Here is a 20,519-nt window from a genome sequence, read left to right as displayed (position 1 = left end):
GCACCGTATGAGATTTGTCCTGAGGACTATGCAGTGTCAATGATGTGGAGAAGGACGCCTTCGGGAGAACTGGCCTTTAATAGATGTCCCCCTAATGCCACAGGTAAGGATATGAGCGATATCGATCTTTTTTTTTTCATTCATCTGTTATTGCTGCCTAATTTTTAAATGCTACAGTGCCCATTAAGAGGTTCACAGATGAAATTGGCTCTTCTTATATAATTATTGCCTGTCTTCCTTTTCTTTTACAGAAAAGAAAAAAATCTTTGTGACCCATCTCGTGGGTGCAAAATGAAAAGAGTAGTCCTCCCATAAAAGGCAACAAAATGGTGGAATATATTTTAATATGTGTGACATGGATTCAGCTTTTATCATAGTGTGAGCGATTGACCCAAAGTTAACTAAATTTCAGGAAATGGCTGTTTGAATTACACTGATTTGAAACTTAACAATGGTAAAATTACCCTGCAGTTTTAAACCAATGTCATGCTATTACTGTTTGAATGCACACCACAGTGTTAGTAATTGGACACATTATGATGAATAATGATAGATTTCTGGCACTATACAAGCTGATATCAAGTTTGTTTTTTTGTTGTTTTTGTTACCTCCCTAATCATTAGTGGCATAGAAAATTGCCAAAACATCATGATATTACAGCTACATCTGGTGCCAAAAATTGTGTTTCTCCACGTAAGGAGAAAGCACATATCCTTTCATCCCATTTCCACACGCATTTGTGTAACTCATGGCTGCACCTGTCAGTGCACAGCATGACCGGCGTATGGAAGAAAAAAGGGTAACTGTGATTCTGAAAGCATTGTTGAAGAAAAGCACACCAAGGTCTGTTTCCAGACAGTAGGCAAAAGATTTAATATGTGCACAGAGAAAGAAGCATTAGAGCAGAGGATGCAAGCTTTCTAAAGGGGCGAGGCGACAACTCAGCTCTTAGAAAGAAGAGAAAGGAGGATGGAACACGGGGTAGGATAAAAAGTAATGCAAACTCTGATAAAGCTGCTGTGATACTTTTGTTCTCGCTGAAGGTCGCTTTGCTCACAAAACAGGACAATGTGGTGCCATTGGGTGCAAAGATTACATGTTGGTTGGACAGGGTAAGCTTTTGTTAAACTTGACATGTTGTGAAATGACATTTCTTTCACAACCATAAAATAGTTAACTGCAAGACTAGCTGTAGCAGCAAACAGACTGTCATTCACAGATGTCTTACCCGCGGCAAAAGATTTACTAGCATGACATTATCTCTCCAGCATGACATTAGTTTTATGGCTAATAACTGTTTGGGACATTAAAGCAGTTTCCAGTTGGCAGCGAGGTCTTTGCATTTTGCATTTGTTTCTCCTTCTATGTGTGTTGTTGGTAACACCTTTCCTGATTAACATTTCTGTTTGCACCAAGAGGTGTGTTTCTGTGCCAGATTCAGGTCAGTCAGCCCGGGTTGCCTTGCTCCTTTATACAAACTAATTAGTGTTCTTTACTGAGCAGTGTCACATCAGTTAATTACATTAATTACATTTAAAAGCAGTTGAGAAAAAAAAAAATCATGTTTTTGTCATGAAACTTGGACCCTGTGTTGGTGACCTTGTCAGTATTAGTGGACCATGTATATCTGTATGCACAGCAACTCCCACACAAATAGGGTTCAGTGTCATTTTAACAGAGAACCAGGAGCTTTAATGCCTGTGCAACAGAACATCAGTGTCATAATAAAAGGGTAAAATACCAGATATGTTTAAACACAGTGCATCCCCCTGCCAAAGCTGGCACTGACCACTAAAAAAAAGACCATGATGGACAATAGTTCAGGCCATGTCAAGTTTATTTGTAAAGCCATTAATCACCGTTCCAGTGTCAGCAGGTTTCACAGAGCCCAGATTGTGAAACTATAAATGAAAACAACACCTCCCTACCTCTGACCTGTAATTAGTTCAAGGTCAAACTCACAAAACCCTTAATGAGAAAAAATGTAGAAGAATCCAAACGCCTCACAAATAGACCTCCTCCTACGAGGACAGTCAGATGTATAATTGCTGCTGAGAGCGAGTAAACAAAGATGAATTATTGATCAGCAAAAGCGACGCAACAAAATGTGCCACATGAAATGCAGTAAGGCTGCTTGGGTGAGGCGTCCAAATGCGTTAGGGGGCATCAGCGCCTACTCAGCCGTAGTCACTCTCGTCAGCAAGGTCATCATAGGAACAGCACCCAGTGCAGGGGCGTCAGTGACGCCTCGGTCATCACAGATGACAGCTACCACCAGAGGCGAGAAGAAAGGAAGAGTGGAGAGGATGCACTCAGCAGATGAATTTGTTCACTTTGTATCACTCAAATGAAGGTTCATCAACAAAGTACATTTACAGCAGCCTTTTGTCTAACTAGTAAGACTCCTGATTAGACTGGGTGACTCTTAGACACTGTGCAAGGCTAGAGCAAAACAAAAGAATATAAATGCACCAGAAAATTTGATTTCTGTATTTCTTTAATATAGCAGACTGACTTTGTACTTTGTACAGAATAATTTAATATTTGCTTTAATTTTTAGTATGTCCTATTTTTCAGCTTTACGTTTTCCCATGCATTTTTCACTCTTATTTTGCAGCAGGGATTTTGCACATGAAAGTTCTCGTGCTCTTATTTACGTGCTTGTCTAACAAGAGTCCCAAATCATGTTACCCAACCAAAAGAGGGAGTAATTAAAGCAAGAGAACCAAAAGCTATTTAACAACTCTTCATGGGTTAATGCAGAAAGAAATGATCACATAATCAGTACTTGGTCATTTTATTTATCATATTTAATCACATTTGTTGTCTGGATGATACTGGTGGTAGGTAGTTTATTTTGGTAAAATGAGGGATTATGTTTTTTTCCCTCCTGCTGGATGATATTCAACACACTGAGTCCACAAAAGTCCTTCTCGGAGTGTGTTTTTTGGACACGTCTTAGTATACACTGTTTAGCTTCCTGTCTCTGGGAGAACTGTTTGAATAAAAATGATCCTTTAACAGCAGCTGGAGTTAAGGATGCTGTAAAACTGGACAGCAACAGGTCAATGTCTCGGGGGTGTGCAGCCTTGGTTTTTCATCAAGCACATCTCCACTGACCTATATTTCACACTCAACCTCCTCTACATCACTGATGCAAAGACAGATGACAGATTGATGCAGAATCAAAGCAAAAGCCTCACTTTGCCACCACTGACTGTCACCATGACATGGATCAAAGCCTAAATCACTGTAAAATGTATTTAAATGTATTACTATATATATATATATATATATATATATAATATAATTATATATATATATTATATATATATATATATCTATATATCATATATATCTAATATATATAAACGTTTGTATATTATAAATTATTAAATTATCAAGATTTGTATTTGTTGTTAAAACATAACTTATCCTGACAGAGGGGGAATGATGGCACATGTGTTGTTTCATCTCTATAGTTTGCTGTTTTTCATGCCCATCTTAGTAAAGCATATCCCAAAAGCACCTAAGAATTGTTTATGGACATTTTCTTTTATTATGAAAAGGAAGTAAATGTTTTACTTTATAAAGCTAATAAACCACAACCATGAATTTTCTCTCCAAAACTGTTGTGTAAACAAAAGAGAAAGGCTTTTCACATTTAAATGATGTTTGCCTCGGGCAATTTGTATCCAGTAGTGTTGAATTCACATTAGAATTGCAGCCTCACACAGTATAATACCAAGATGAAAAATGACTAAAGGTCATCAAGCATCCTTTTAAAAATGTTTGTCTGTAGCTTTTAATTTAAGCCTGTTCTTTCAAATCAATACAAAAACGATCTATTATTTCATTTGAGGAACATTCAAGCTTATCATTTTAAAACAGTTCTTGAATGTGACCTCTATTTACTGCTTTGTGTCTTTTTGCCAATTCCCACTTAAAGCGTGCTGTCTTTCTCAGTTTACAATGACCTTTAGGAATGTCAGAGCCAAAAAACTGACATGAAGCCCTAATTTCTCGGTATTGAGCCAACATAAAATATACCTTATACCACCTTTTTTTGGAGTATGAGGGCCTGAAAGATGAGCAAATAAAAAAAAAAAAAAGTGAAAATGTTCCTTTGAGTGCCGGTGTCCTTAAAATAGGAGGATTATGGAAGGAAATAAAAACCACCCAAGTGAAGCTGGTTTGGAAGGAGACGGATGCTCAGCATGGTGTAAAGCCGTGGGCATCTCCTGCTGCCCTCTGGGTTGTCTCATGGTGCTGCATGGGCGCTCTCAGCGTATAGCGATGTTTGTGTGCACTCATGGCTTCAGCGCATATCACCAGGTAGTAGCTGTGGAGAAGGTGGGCGTAGGAGGAGCGGTTTTGATCTCTTTCTGTCTGTGTTTGTTAGTGTGTGAAAGACAGAGAGAGATGGGGGGGGGGGAACAAGAGATAGCGAAGGGTTTATGTGAAGCGTAGATGGCAGGGGAAATGTTTTGTACTGTGGGAGTTTTCCTCAGGATGTCAAGCACCTGTGTTGGAGCGGTAGGGTGATGTGTGAAGTGCACTCCACCAGGTCGACAGCTGGGAAGGTGTGATTTTGGACCCCTATGAGGGATTTGTATGGCGATGTGGGTGGATATTGGGTGGTTCTGCTATTTTCGGGTTCACTGTTCAAATGGCTGACAGCTATCAACGCTGAGCTTCTGCCTGCTTGAATAATCCACAGTAAGTTGTATTAACACAGCACACAGTGCATATATTAAAAGCCATGGCACTGTGTCTGTGTAGCCCATAATATGAAACCACTTCTGTTCAAATACTGCAGCACTTTCCTTCCAGAAACGTCTCTCTCACTCTCTCTGTCTGTAATGTGGCTCAACTCCGCTGCAAAATTTAATGGCCGATATCAAATTTTGATGCCGAGTGACGGGCAACAGAAATGAACAAAAAGGGGGGGGGGGTAAGCCTCTCTTGAAAAGAATTAATTTTTCTTCTTTTCTCTTTTTTGTCCCTCTCCCTTTCCTGTATCCAACTCCCTCTACTCCACCACTTCCATCTGCCTTTCTTTTGCCTCTCCTTTGGTCATAATCCCCCTCCCACACACACACACACACACACACTCCCTCCACACTCTCTACGCCTCCATCCTCATCACTCCCTCTCTCTGTCCCCTCTCCTCTTCAAATCTGTCGCTGTCTCTTTCCCCTCTACAGGCACCACTAGTCGACGCTGCTCTTTGGATCACCGTGGTATGGCCTTCTGGGAGCAGCCCAGCTATGCTCGATGCATAACAAATGAATTCAGATACTTGCAGCAATCAGTAGGTGCAAAGTCAGCTCCCTCTCACAGCCTCTGTTTCCAATGCATCATAAATTACCTCCCCAGTGTCCCCACCACCACCACCACCACCACCATTCTCATCACACTGTAGCCAAAGATTAACCACTTTCAATAGAGGAGCAAATTAAAACACTGGTTTTGCCATTTTTCTCTGTGTAATGAATGGTTATCGTCAAGTCCTTAAACTATTTGATTTAGTTTCTGTCTCATCTGTTTGTCTCGTTGCTTCAGCTTGTTGGATTTTCCATGAAGACCATGAAGTTAGTGAATGACAGTGAATGTTAACTATCTTCTTTTTATTGGAATCACTATTTAATCAAAAGAACCTGAAACTCTCCCTTTCATCCTTTTTTAATGAGACATTTAGATCACAAAAAGATCTTTTTTGAAATGAAAGTTAGGGTTCACTTTAGAGGGCTTTATTTAATATATATTTTTTTGCTTTAGTGTGTTTGCCCTTAGTCTGGAAACTATAGTTCTTCCACTAGACTAAGTAATTTTGGTAACCCTCCATCACTGTTAAAAATAAAATAATTCAGAAAAGCTGAGAAAGCACATACAGCGCTGCACCTGTGAACGTGTATTTATGGACATAAACCCTGTGCAATGATGTGAGATGTCATTTCGCTGTGCAATTCCTGCCTAAATGTGTGTCTTCTGCTCCAGTTAACTCTTTTATTCATATTGGCTCATTTCAAAACATCCATGAGGCAGAATACATTTCGGCCTGGCTTAGATATAAGTGTCACATGAAGGGCCCCAGAGATTGAAGTCTTTCTTCACGATTTTTTGCACTCCATTTACTCCAAAAAGTGTAGCTAAACGCGTATCTCGAGGACACCGATGCCCCAAGTTCTGTCTTCTCCTGTTTTTGGAGGTTCAGGGGCACCTTGCTAAGGGCCAGAGGATGCTGGCGGGAGATGGAATGTCCCAGGTCACGAAAAACCTGCTGGACCTCACCCAGAGGAGGAACTTCTACGCTGGTGACCTGCTGTCTTCTGTGGAGATCCTTCGCAATGTGACGGAGACCTTCAAGAGGGCCAGCTATGAGCCGTCTTCAGATGATGTGCAAGTAAGTGGACTATGGACATGGATCTTGAAATATATTAATCTCCTTCTGTATAGTGGTTTACAAATGTATCTAATTTGACAAAATAATCAGGTAGATGAGGATACTGTTTAATCATTTTTGCTGCCGACACTATAATATAATAACAAAAGGCTTTCTGACATGTCTGAAATAGCACAAAGTCTGACAAACACATACCATGGCTCTTTTGTATCAAGAGATCTTCTGCACACCCTAAGCTGTTTCATCTCATCATGTTGGGGTTGACTGCAGTCTTGATCCTCTTAATGTCAATAGGATGATGGAGATTATAGCTAAAGCTCCACCTCCATCACCAATAAGATAATTTATGTCCTCAGAGCTGTGTCATTTTTCAAAGACACCCTTCTCGGGGCTCTTTGTGGTCTTTGTGCTTATCCTGCGTGATGATTTGTGTATGTTATAGTTTGTGTGTGTTTGGCTAGAGTGCAGCTAAACGGGAAGAAATTGTCCCTCGCTATTTGATTGTAACAGCAAAGCAAGTTTTGAATATTGTATGTGTGTTGATTAAAAAGCTCATTTTTAATTAGAGTTCTTTTGCAAGTTTCTAATCTGGCTTTGTTACTGTATCAAGCTCGGTTTGTTGTAGTTTTTCTGCACAGAAATGTACTTAATAGCGCCGGAAAATTGGAAAAGTATTAGTCTCGCCCATCAGCCATTTTCTGTATGGAAGTAGCAATAATTTCTGCTTTAGTAATGTGAAAGGTAATTTACATAGCACTGTTTAAACTCAAAACACAAGTTTTGTATCACAATATCATAAAATCCAGGTTTGAAGGAAGAAAGGAGGAAAAAAACAAAGATATCTAACATAAGTGATGTCAAGATCAGTGATACTATACTCACACTGTATTTAAGCATCTTTTGAATGCTATAGGACTGGATTAGCATGCAGCTTGTGCTTCTGGTTAAGATGTAGGTAGGTGGGTATTTAAATCACCAAAATGTTGAGCTCACTTAATTATGCACTTCCAAAGCGCAGTGGTATTTGCACTATAAAATCTAAGGGATGCTCTTTTCCCTGTTTTCTGCACATTTATCAACAGCTTCCACTGGATGTAAGGTGTATGGTCTGCTGCTAATATTCTGGAGAAATAAAATCCAAATGTTCTGGCCCTGGATGGCCAACTCAGGGCCCATTCAACCATTTTTCCACCATAGAAAATCTATGAGATGAGGAAAGCATTCTATCCCTGGTTATTATGAGAGCTCTCTATTGTGTGTGTGTGTGTGTGTGTGTGTGTGTGTGTGTGGGCAGACAGGAGAGCAGTCAGCCAGCCCACCCCTTCCGTGTATCTCTGCGCTAATGCAGTGTTAAAGTGGGCACATTACCACCAGAGGGAGCATAAGCATTCAAGTAGAAAACAAGATAGCCTGTGTCAAGAGAGAGAGCCACTCCCTCAGGCACACTGTAGACCAGACGAAATAACAAGGCTAAAGATCAGACAGGGGGTCCTATTACTACTGTGGGCGTACCCCCTAAGCAACCCGTTCTCTCTGCAGCAGAAGAAGACAATCCACATAGCTGCTCAAACATTCTCTTTCATATTTTTTTTCTTTTTCTTTTCTGATTGCAGCTTGTGCTTCTCTCCCTCAGCATTAAGTGTTTGCAAGCTGCGGGGGGTTCAAGGTGTATTTTTGTCAGGGCTGCTGCACAAAGTTCATCTTTTTCTCTGATGGTTTGCCATCAAGCTTTCAGTGGCACTTTTTTTCTGGTGCTACTCATCCCTGCAGGGACTGCCATTATGCCCTTATAGAAATCCCTGTAAATGTTTGTATTATCCATTGCAGTCCTCTCTGAGTGCATGGTGTTTATATGTCATGATTTTTAAAAAAAGCATCTTGCTGCAGTGCCTGTAATACTTGTGTGTGGGTGTGTTACGTATTTTCCCTTTCATCATCTCCACAGAACTTCTTTCAAATCATCAGTAACCTCTTGGAGGAGGAAAACAAGGAGAAATGGGAAGACGCGCAAAAGGTAAGCGTGATTCTGTGAACTGCTATTGAAACAATTCAGGTTGCTGCATGAGTGCTGTGCATCTCAGGGCTTATGTGCAGTTTGTCCATATAAATATATCGAGATAAAGACAAGTCTGGTTAGTATTGAGATAATATTATATTCCCACATATCACTGCAAGAGGTCATTTAGCAGGTGTAACATCTGGCCTCATTTACAGAGCTAGTTCCTCAGAGCTCCACTTGGTGGCAGCAGCACTGCCACAGAGACTGTCCAACTATTAACACTGCAGGACTCACTCCTGCTGCACACACATTGTTTCACCCTGCTGATACAGATCATGGCAACCAGTGTGATTAGACCATTAGTTCATTTGAATTTTTATATTAGAGAGTTTGAAGTTAATTTTTCTTGTTTCTACAGGAGCTAAGACTCCCTGTGTCGCCTTTCTCGTTGACATTATAAGGCAGTACAATCATATGGAGAAGGAAGCAATATCCAGTACAAATGTATGGGCAACAGGCTGCAACATTTGGGTACAGAACAGTACAATTTCTCAACACTGTGTTTATCCGTGAAGACTGGCTTCTGGCTACATCTTCTGTCGTCATCTCGACATCTCTCAGCCTGAGAGGTGGCAACTCTCGTTTTCAAAACTGCCACTGGTGTCTGAGACAACCTGAACTCTGAAATCATGCACATCCAGACTTTGACAGAAGTACCATCTGTGATGACTGCTATTCTGCAGAGGGCATCTGCTCTGTTGTCACCTTCACTGGTAAACTGACTTAAATTAGGTATCACATGCGCTGACACACGCCTAAGACGGCATCTTAAAATCCATCAGATCTCTTTTTGTCCCCGTCTCTCCATGCTCGACTTCAAGTAAGATGGTAGGGAATTCAAGCAGCTCAAACTATGCCATGAGTGCCAGTCCTGAGTGTCTCTACAGGCAGTAATTAGTTGTTTACTCACTGCAGTTATACTTTGGCAGGCCCCAAAGGTAGGTTGCCGGTGAGAAGAGCTTATAAATGAGCGGTTTTGTCAGTAAGAATGCAACAGAGATGGAGACAGGCAGATCAGAGGAAATATAGGAATAGGAAAAGTTATCTCTGTGATTGAACACCCAGAAGAGATATGTGTTAATTATTTCTGTAGTTATTAATGTGCCTGTCTAAGGAGTGCTGCCTCAGTTTCGGCACTCAACCAAGAGGACATTGGCTAAGCGTCGTCGTCTGAATTCAATAGACGGCGTTTGGATTTCACAGTTATCAATTTTTTCTCACTTGCTGGCGTTTCCTGCATTAATGAGCTCAGTTTTTTTTTTACACAGCACCCACACACTGTGTGCTGTGGACATTGAAAACACTCACATGAAACAGCTCACTATGAGGTTTTGCTGGCTGCAGAGTTGGCTCTGTGCAGAGATCACTATATATTCACCTCCTGTCACTGTTACCATGGCAAGGAAAGGAAGAGCTCTGTCTACAGAACCTCCACTGCAGCCATTTCCCTGCACTGCCTTCACATCTCACGGTTGCCATGGAGACCAGCCGAATGAGCATGACTGCACTGTGCGTCAGACATGCCGGAAGGGGCGACGTGATGTGCTTTTCTCCCCCACTATGGCTTTCACTCTGCTGTGTCAGAGGCTCTCAACTTCAGCATCACTGATCCGCTTGCTTGGCTTAGCGGTGGCACATGTAGAGGCATGTGCAAACACACAGAACACAAGGTGTTACCGAGGAGGGGAATACCTGCCTCAGGTGTTTGTTGAATATCAAGAGTGAGGTGTTAATTGCTTAATGCCACTCAAAAGGCTTTCTAATTGCCTGGCAACATCATTTGTTAAAGTCCTGCAATAATGTTTGTATAATTTGACACATTTTGACATTTTGAAATGTTGCAGCATTGTTCTGTGGCAAGTGGCAACCATGTTAGAGTGATCATGTATGGCACAGCTACACAGTCCTACAGTCAGCATTCACTCCATCTCAGTCAAAGGACAAAACTGCTGGCCTCCAAATCAAAGCCTCTTATTAGATCTGACCCATCACTACTAGTCTGGCAGCCAGGATCACAGTCCAATCTTTTGAAGGTCATTTATTGGATTAGCGTGCCTTTGATTTATCGACTCGGAGGAAAGAGCTGACCCGACCAGCAGCGCTACGGGTCGGGTCGCGGAGCTGTCCGTGGTGCTGAATTCCTGGCTCTGCATTCTCTCACTGAGTGCCGATATCCGTGAAGCATCACATGAACCCGGGCAATCACCCTTGACTTGGCAGGGGCTTTCAGAAGAGAAGCCAACCAACAACTGTGTGTGTAAACTGGTTGGTTATAGCTCTGATGCTGATGTCACATGGATGGTTCAATTAGGGCTGTCAGTATCTGCCCGATATTTTCAGGATGGATCGACTAATCATTTGATCTATAAAGTATCAGAAAGTCCCATTACCATGCAGGAGAACTCAAGATTAGATATAATAATTGCTTATTTTGTACAACCAGATTAAACCAGTTTCAGATTAAATAATCAATCAATATATCAGTTTCAGCACAAAAAATTAGCTTATATAATATATTACACATTGTTGCCCTTAAAGTTTTAATAAGTGTGTTTTTAGACAGTCCTCTTTTAATTCCTATTTATACACATTAGTTTAATTCCCACTGTGATATGTTTGGAAGAGACTGATCAACAAAGTTTTGAGGGGAATCAAGAATATATCACATTGTCACAATCATTTCATGAGAAGAGGTAGAAATATTTTAATCCAACTTTATGGGCAACATAGTCAATACATTTCTCCGGTTTCTTGTTTCACTGTTTATTTAACTATCACAATTTTTAATATTTAATTTTGTGGTTTTACAGCTTCCATAATAAATTGTATTTCTTATATGTATTCTTATATGATTTGTCTTGAACGCCTTTATACTTTTCTTTAACGCTCCACCCTTTAGTCCGTCCACCGACACTGACCGACCACTGCTGCATCTGTGAAATTGAAGGTGTCTTCTCATCTTTCTTATCTTGTCCAGATCTACCCTGGAGCAGTGGAGCTCATGCAGGTCATAGAGGAATTCATCCACATCGTCGGACTGGGCATGAAGGATTTCCACAATGCCTATTTGATGACTGGAAACTTGGGTAAGAATCAGCCCACTTTTCCTCCCGGCACACAGCCACTCAGCTTGTTTCTCCATTTATTTCTGCTTGACATGGACACATAATCCCTGTGCTCTGCTGACTCCTCGTGTCAATTTCCCCACCATCATTAATTTAGGATAAATGGCGCGTGGTAAGGGTGGGGGAGTAAAATTACTGCAAATCAATAATGGTAATTAAAACCAAGCTTGTGGTCTTAATGTGCTAAATTCCTATGAAAACACTTAAGACCCAATCCAATATCAAGAGCATGCAGTGGAAGAACCCCCACAAGACGAACACACACGAAAGTGCTTCTCTAACTGGAGCTAATAAGAAAATGTACACACAGCACTCCTATAAAATAGGATATTTGTATACTGATTCATAATTGTGTGGTAGTAGATTTTACTTTTATTGTCTTCTTCATGCCACGTGATAGACATTTTCTATCGCTCCATAGTTTCAAGGGTTTGTTGCAGTAGTCGAATAAAATATATGTGGCATATTCAAATGTGAAGTCATTCTGTTCTGCAGTCCTTTGAGGAAGACATGACTAGCAGAGCGTACCCTAAAGCATGCTGTGCAGTGGTGCAGCAGCATGAAAAACATTGTTTGTCAGTTCCTCGTGAGATTAGCAGTTATTTTAAAAAATATATATGTTGCTGGACTTAAAAGGCTATAAAATAGGAAGTGAAATTACCAGTTATTCTTTTAAGCTGTAATAAGCTTGCAAGCATTTTTTTCTTTCTGCACCACTGATTGTGGTCCAGATTATAACTCCTCCTCTTTGGGGATAACAAAAAAAACAAAACGTCTCTGGATATGAGTCTTTGAGCAGTATTTCTCTTCCCTAATGTTCTCATGGGTTCTTTTTGCTTCTGTCGCACAGCCTCTTGGATGATCTGAGGTCTCTGTGGCATTTCATTTCTTACTCAGCCATAAATGGTGTCTTACTGGAATAGAATAATAGAACTGCAGTAGTGATTTATTCATGCAAGTGAATGTGAGCATGTGCAGCTGTGCTGGTAGGCAATTCCTCTGGAGGAGCGAGATTTCTTCCTTGTATTCTTTACAATAGCTAACATTTGACCCACTTCTAGCGAACACTCACACTCAATGGCTCTTTATGGTATATGATTTCCATAATGATGAATAGGTAGCCCCCAAGAATAGCATACCAAACATGGTACAATGAATGCACCCATCAAAATGCCATTATAAAACACATGAGAGGCAAATTAAGTAATGGACACTTGGAAATAAGGCTTGAGTGCATTCCATAATGCCAAGCATTAATGACTTCTTTCACAGATGTGAGAATATTTCCGTGCCCTTTTCCTACTTTATACTTCGTCCAATTTGGCTTAATGGTGTCCGTCCAATCTCATTGCCACAGACTCCTCTTTGTGCTCCAAAAAAGCATTAACACATGACCCCCGCTTCATACACAATATGCAATCTCTTCTGCGAAACTGACTCTAAATTGACCATTAAGTGTTTTATCCAGATAAATAGTGCACAGCTAAACCTGAATATGAAATACTTGACTCTTATTATATTAGTCATCTGTATGACTGTCTGGCTTCGGCTCAAATCTGTGGAACCAGGGATTAAAGCGTGTCCATCCGTCAGACACGATGTGACAGAAAGTCTTTCGGCAAACATGGGGTGATGACGCAACTCGGCATCTTGTTTCAGTGTTAAAGAAAACACTGACTGGCATAATCGGGGCCTATTCTTGAAGGACTTTGCTGCATGGAGTATTTTTTATTTTTATATTATTTTTTGCAGATTTTACCATACCACGTTGTTTGAGCTCCACTAGTTTCTATTGCATTCATACAATATGAAATTCAAAATCACAGAGACTTGACATAAGCAGTCCATTACAATGATCATGTCATGTCTTCGGCCTCATTTCCATGAAAATTATGATATATTGTTGTGTGGTACCGCTTTTAAAGGACCATCAATTTAAAAATTGATTTGACTAAATTGAAACGCCTGCATAGACTAACGACTTCTACTTAAATATGATAGATAACCTGCAAGTTTTAATACTTGTACTGAAATACACAACCCTGTGATATTATGTTCGGTAATGATACAGTGAGAACCACTGGTAAGTCTAATTAGTACAAAATGAGTTTCACACATTCTGTTCTTGTCACAAATTAGCCTGATTGCTTCAATGAGGACACTATGCTGTCATCAATAGGAACTTTTAAAACACAAGTCTAACTGTGGTGCTATTTTGGCATGACATGTAAGCACTGGAGTAAATGTTTGAGACTAAAATCAAAGACAAATGAACGTGTTGTAGGGACTAAAATAAGTGTGATAGAACCTGATGGAGGATGACAGCATCACGACCTTGAGATCACAGTAGTTTAAATAATCCCTGAGATTTAAGATTTTTCTTCTCTCATGTAGCAGTGCTTAATTGAACATGAGGCTAATCAAAAGTGTTTGAGCCGCACTTCTAAAACTATGATTTGTTCATTTGTTAGTTTGATTCATTTATTTATTTTTTCCTACCTCCCCACAGTAAATATGAATATGGCTGTCAAACGGAACGTGCATCAAAGGCACTGAGAACTTTTTGAAAGCAAGTCGCCTCCAGTTGTTTTTCTTCTTCAGGTGTGACTGAAGTCTTCCTGATTACTGCTAATGTGCCTTGGTAATGAGTTGCAGTTGTGTTGGCTCATCAGTTTTACTAATAAAGCAGACAGACCTTCCTTTTTCACACTAATCCAGTCGAAACACATAAAACTGTCAAAATTCTTAGTCCCAGTCCTTCGAAAACTTTTTTATCTCCCAGCATTCATCTTGTATATTTTCACCCTAAATAAAAGGCTTTATGTCACTGAAAGAAACTTGTTTACTATATCTATCTTTCTTAGACTTATAAACATAATGGCTGAACATGTATTTTCAACATACATTAATTTGAGGCCTCTGGGTTACAGTTTTAATGTTTCTGCATAAAGTAATAGGTTGAAAACATTTGTTTTGTGATGGCTCATTAAAAGAAAAAGCACACATTATTTTTCATCAAACTCTTAAAGAACATGTGCGAACCACTTAGCAAGAGTATGCAAATGCTGGAAGTACAATATTAGTATCATTCTGGTGATGCAGGACCGAGGCAGGCAGATTCCTGAAGCAGCTTTTTGAAAAATCTCGGCACTGAGGGGCCATTTGGCTTTTGAGCAATTATCTGAAGATGTGGCAGTAATGAGGTGCCTCTGGCCAGAATCAGCTGGAGCCTTACTAGCTGCTGGTGGAAAAATATAAAGGTCTTATGCAGAGAAAGTTTTAGTACAAGAATTAACTACATTCTTTCACATGTTTGATGTAAATGTCAGAAAAATAAAACATTTTGTTTCAGTTTTTAGTGTTGCCGTTATTATCCAAAATGCAGACTTGTGTAAAAAGTGCATTAATTCAGTCACATTTTACTGTGCTTTTGGAAAATTACTCAGTATACCAAACTCCATTTTGATGATACATGGCCAGGATGTATAACACAGAGTTTTCAGGATAATTATGTTATCCCCGGACACAGCACAGGCTCTGGTAGCCAGCCGCACAGTAATTTTCAGCTCACACCACAGTGCCCCGATGGCCACGTAGCCCTTTTGATTAAAGGAATGGAAAGTTTTGTAGATCCATTGGTGGAAGCCAAGTGGAGAGCATCTGGCTGAGTAAGATATTGCGGCATCATTTCGTCACTAATTTATGGCAGCCTCTTGACACCTAGATAAATACTGGCTGTCACCAGTGCATCGTCCTCTGTCCTCCTACTTTTAGTCAAATAACCTTGATTGCAAAAGGCTCTTCAGTCCAGGAACTTATTCTCTCTCCTTACAAGCAAACACTTGGAGGACAAAGTGAAGCTTGGGACATGTTAGAAAATTAAACACCGCTTTGAAGGTGAAATGCATCTTGTGCGTTTTATATTTTTCTTCTGGCTGTCTATCGTGACACCGCACTTCACGGTCGAGAGAATATTTTGACATTAATACTGATTAATTGCAATTACACACACAGACTATGGCTGCAATTATTTTCCATGCAAAATGTTTGTGTTATCTGACTTCAACAGTTTACTTAATGTTGAACCTCTCATGAATGCATTCAGATGTAATGAGCAATGCTATAATTCCCTCTTATGAAAATGAGCCATGCAGAATGCACTGAATCGGTGTTCAGAAGCATCACAATCCTAAATTATCACTTTATTTGTGCTGTCTAGCCCCATCAGGCAAGTGTAAAGCCCCATTTACCTGCAGAATTACCCAGAACTCTCAGTCTCAGTCTTCCTAGCACCCCGTTGTGTTTCACACTGTGCCCCGTGACTAAAACCACCCAACACAAACAAACACACACACACTTACGACTCCTGCTCCCAACATCTGGTGCTGTGAACAGGCCTCTTTGCAAATTCAGGGTCTCGTGGCGCTTTGTGATTTTATGCCTGCTGCTGGATCATCCGAAACACACAGACACAGCTTCTGTCACAGATTTCACTCAAACATGGAGTCTTGCCAGGATTTAAATTGTATTATTGGCAGAGTACAAGGAACAATAGAGCTTTTGCATCAATGGTAGGATTGGCTTCAAATTCTCCTGGCTGAAGCACCACCTGACCACGACTGGATGTGATACCAGGTAGAGAGCAGGACATCTTTATCCCTCCCTTGTAATGTTGAGGCCTTTTAAGTTGATCCTTGGAATTTTCTGTGTCGTTGCCATAGTGCACTAGCCTTTTATGGCACCTCAGTGGGCAGGTAAGAAAATAAAAGAGTGATTAGGAAGATTACATGTCTACCATTGTCAGGTGACAATTGTAACTTTGATTTTGCAGTTTGTGGTAAATGTGGTAAACTGTGCATGAATGCATTAAAAACCTATTTAGGAACGTCTTTGACATATAAATTACCTGTGCAACAGAGGTTGCGTCAGACTTTTTCATTAACTGTCATTTGAATAGACTTTCAGACGTGACAGACATTCATGACAGAGGGTCATAATCTATTATTACCTGTCATTTTCACCTTAAAAAAATAAGTTTAGAAAGTGCCTCTTAGATTAAAAATAGAAAATACCCTGTGTAATAACACATTAAAACAGAGTTTAATGCAGTCATGAGATATGTAGCTTAATAGATATATATTTAATAGCTTTCATTTTCAAACAACTTAATCACAATAGCATTTAATATAGGAAATTGAGACATTGCATTTATAAGGGCACGGAGAAAAAGGATGAACAGAGACAACAGCTGTGCGGTCACTTTTCATGTCAACACTACACCAAGCAGATGAATGATTTTTACCTCCTTGTTGCAACTTGCTTCCCCAATAACAGTAGCTGCCCCTGTCTGATAAATGTAATCAGTATTACTTGGTTGTCCTTCATCCTCTACTGCATTAATTCTACTCTTTTCTTCCACACTGTTTATCAACCACATCACGCTGGGCAATCGCTGGGCTTTCTAAAGAAACTTCAGGCATGCAGCTGTTGTGACATTTTACGATAGATAGGCTGTGTAGCAATACAACCTGCCAATGCTACACAACAAGGCTGTGCATGTGAGATCAATGAAAAGACTACTATACAATAGCTAATTAATATGCACAACTGTGACCAACTAGGCAGGGGGGTCTATTACAGGTGGTCTACATGTGGTTATTGGCAGTGTTGCATGTAATTTACTAAACATTACGGTAGATCATGCTTATTGTTGATTTGTAAGAATGACAGCCTTCAGATTTTTCACTTATTCTTAAGATAATTCAGTTTGTATTTCTCACCTTATCATACCCATAATCAGCATCTGAATACACTGGCAACTAGATGCCGTCACTGTGTGGTGTTAGCCAGAGTATTTGAAGATGTGCCCGTCTATATGGGAGTGATAGCAGACTCCAGTCCTGTGTTTTGTCTGTTTTTGGTTTATAATTGGATTACAAATCGTACCTTCAAACAGTAAATAAGATGTGTTGTTGCACAGCCTTTGAAGGATGAAAAGCCGGCTCATATATGTATACCCAATCTTCAAGCAGAGATTTGCCAGGTGTAAACAGGCAGCAAGAAATACTCTGCCCAGAATGATGCAACATGGCACTAATAGTGCAATAGCACATAACTTAACAAACAATCACAACTTTTGTCTTTATTTTAAGTTTATAACTTATAAGTTATATCTTGGAGTACAGTATATAGAAATTGTAAAGCCTGACTAGTTGTTTTACCATGCCCTTATGCAAAGCTAAGCTAACTTAAATATTAACATACAGACATAAGAGTCGTCTCAATCCTCCCCTCTCACCTTTATATAACCAGACATAGCAGTCGGAAAGTTTTTCTTCAAAAAGTCAAAATGGTATCCAAGCAGAAATCTGGAGCATTCTGAAAATTACATTACCGCTGAACCCATTACATTATATACTGGATTTGAATCCAGGGGAGGATATAGGGAAGAGAAAAGCCCAACTATTACAGATTCTCCTACTAGTGGCGAGGAAAATGATAACCCTGTGTTGGCTTAAACCTCTACCTCCCACCCTTCAACAATGGCGAGAGCGACTAAAGAATGTGTATTTGATGGAAAAGATAACTGCAAAACTTCATGTACAAATGGATTTGTTTTTGGTTTTGTGGGCCCCTGTCATTTCCCATTTTGGATGGCCAGACAGATAATTTGGTAACGGCTGGTCGTAAGAAGCTATCTCGGTATTGTGTTTTTTGTTGTTTTGTGGAGGTCTCCTGCGGAAAGTACTTTCTCCCCCTTATTCTGGGATTAGTTTGGTGGGATGTCCATCTGTGTAGTTTGTCTTGATTTGGGATTGTAGGTATGCTGAGACACTAATTGTTCCTGGGTTGTTGTGTTTTGTTTTGTTTTTAGTGTAATTTTTTGTGTTGTTCTTTATACGCATAATTTTAAATAAAAGAATGTTCAAAAAAAAAAAAGTCAAAATGGTGGTAAATAATTTGCATGTAAATGCATACACAAAACATTCATCTATGTTTGTGACGTGAAGGATATGTTTTTTTTTTTTTTATATCATAAGCTGACTGTTTGGTAAAATGAGACAATCTGCAAACTCACTCATTGTTACAGCATATTGATCATCAGTATTTCTTCATTGGTCCGTGTGTTTGAATTCTGCAGTGGCCAGCATCCAGAGACTTCCAGCAGTGTCAGTGATGACTGACATCAATTTCCCAATGAAGGGTCGTAAAGGCATGGTTGACTGGGCCAGGAACTCCGAAGATAAAGTGGTCATCCCAAAGGGCCTTTTTGTTTCCCAGTCAGCAGGTATGTGACTTAATATATTTCACAGAGCCATTTTACTACTCCTAGTCCAACAAGTCTTTCTTTAGGACACATACACACGCCTTCACGTGTATGTACAGTATGCAAAAGTTTACTTCTGTATAAAACTTGCAGTGTCATATATAGAATCCCCAAAGGGAACTGTGGTAGAAATGAAGGATTAATGCATAGTGAAGAGACAATGATAGATTCATTGGCCACTGCTGAGGAATGGTGAACAAATATCTACACATCTCAGCAAAAGCCGAATAATTTTAGTTAAATTGCTTTCTTTGAAAATTTACAATAAGACTTTCACGCAGATGCAGATCAGTCCTCTGCAGAAGATATTTTCTTTATGTTTTATGCTACATCACTCCTTGTTTTGGGAAAGTGAAATAATGCTACAAGCCTTTGAACAAAGCCAGTTTCCTTGCTTGTGCTTGTTCAGTCACTGAGTTTTTCATCGACTCAGCATTTCCAGCATCCTTTCAAACACTGCCAGATGCCACTGTACATTGCAATCCAGAGCGAGACAATTTGGTTAATTGGTGTAATCAGTCTTATCTGGAATATATCAAAGATAACAAAACAAGGGATTGATTAGCGTCACGTGTCGAACCCCAGCCACTCTAATTTGGAGAGTGTAAGAAGCTGATTCTTCTGGAGACTTTAGCACTTCTCTGACTGGAGTCAACAAAGTCTATTCGAAAAAGAAAGTTGCGAGAAGTGCTCTTTGTTACAAAGAATTTTTTCTTTTTCTTTAGTGTTATTGGCAAATAACACTGCAAACTGGCACTGCAAACTAGCAGGTTTGCTTAAGCCAAGTGTTACTCCCAATTAAAACTTTCCTTCAAATCATGAAAATTTGCTTTATTGGAAGGTAAAACTTACAGTATTAAAATCATACATTATGGACATTTTCATTTTTCAGCTGAAAATCTGGCAACCAGCTCCACTTGTATATTGAGGTTGGGAAGACTGTCAATATAAAAGCCTGACAGTGGTGTTAATTAATTGTTTAATTTCCCTTCAGATATGGAAGGATCGCCTGTCTTCATTTTGGGAACAGTTCTCTACAAGACTCTTGGACTCATGCTACCTTCACCAAAGTAAGTGCAGCGTATCTCCTTGTCTATATTTTCTGGTTTGCTGGCAGGAGGAAATATGAGACAGATTTAATCCTTTGGAAGCAGCAGAGGTGTCCATTTTTATTCAGTGTAGTAGATCAAGTCTTAAAAACAGGCTGTGCCTTATTCCAGTGTCCCTGAAATGTTCCGCTTCAAAGACATGAAATTCAAAGTTTCAACAAGAGAAATCCAGGGACTTTACCTGTATTGCTTTTGTGGCAATGTGATTTAAAGTTAGAGCTGATACTTTTTATTCAAAATTCTTATTTTGTACTTGGTGATGAACAAACCTCATATTCATATGAAGTTTGTTTGTGCTAACTCGATTTAGTAAATGAAACATATGCATGGGATGTGTAGTTAATTAAGGATGACATTAGTGTCTGGAAAAGCAGCAGGGTGTCCCGAATAAACACCTGGTGTCAGACCCCAATCAACAAGTCCCTGGCACCAACGTCCCAAGGACAGAGCGGTCATCCCACCGGCCAGGCCAGCTGTCACTGGTGAAGCAGCA

General features: G+C 39.8%; 1 protein-coding gene across 8 annotated transcripts in view; it reads left to right on the top strand.

Moving 5' to 3' along the window:
• Nucleotides 1-20,519, top strand: part of adgrb3 (adhesion G protein-coupled receptor B3) — a 114,623-nt gene that overhangs the window by 61,074 nt on the left and 33,030 nt on the right. For 7 of the 8 annotated variants that reach the window (XM_019275669.2, XM_019275667.2, XM_019275666.2 and 4 more), the window contains 7 exons: nt 2-103; nt 5,208-5,314; nt 6,212-6,406; nt 8,352-8,420; nt 11,443-11,551; nt 18,732-18,878; nt 19,912-19,987. In XM_019275669.2, coding sequence (XP_019131214.1) covers nt 2-103; nt 5,208-5,314; nt 6,212-6,406; nt 8,352-8,420; nt 11,443-11,551; nt 18,732-18,878; nt 19,912-19,987 — 805 coding nt within the window. The remainder of the gene's footprint in view (nt 1; nt 104-5,207; nt 5,315-6,211; nt 6,407-8,351; nt 8,421-11,442; nt 11,552-18,731; nt 18,879-19,911; nt 19,988-20,519) is intronic. The other variant, XM_019275665.2, reaches the window with a different exon arrangement.

This window comes from Larimichthys crocea, chromosome III, assembly GCF_000972845.2.
Source record: "Larimichthys crocea isolate SSNF chromosome III, L_crocea_2.0, whole genome shotgun sequence".
Taxonomy (NCBI): domain Eukaryota; kingdom Metazoa; phylum Chordata; class Actinopteri; family Sciaenidae; genus Larimichthys; species Larimichthys crocea.
This window is presented reverse-complemented; position numbering and strand designations above follow the sequence as displayed.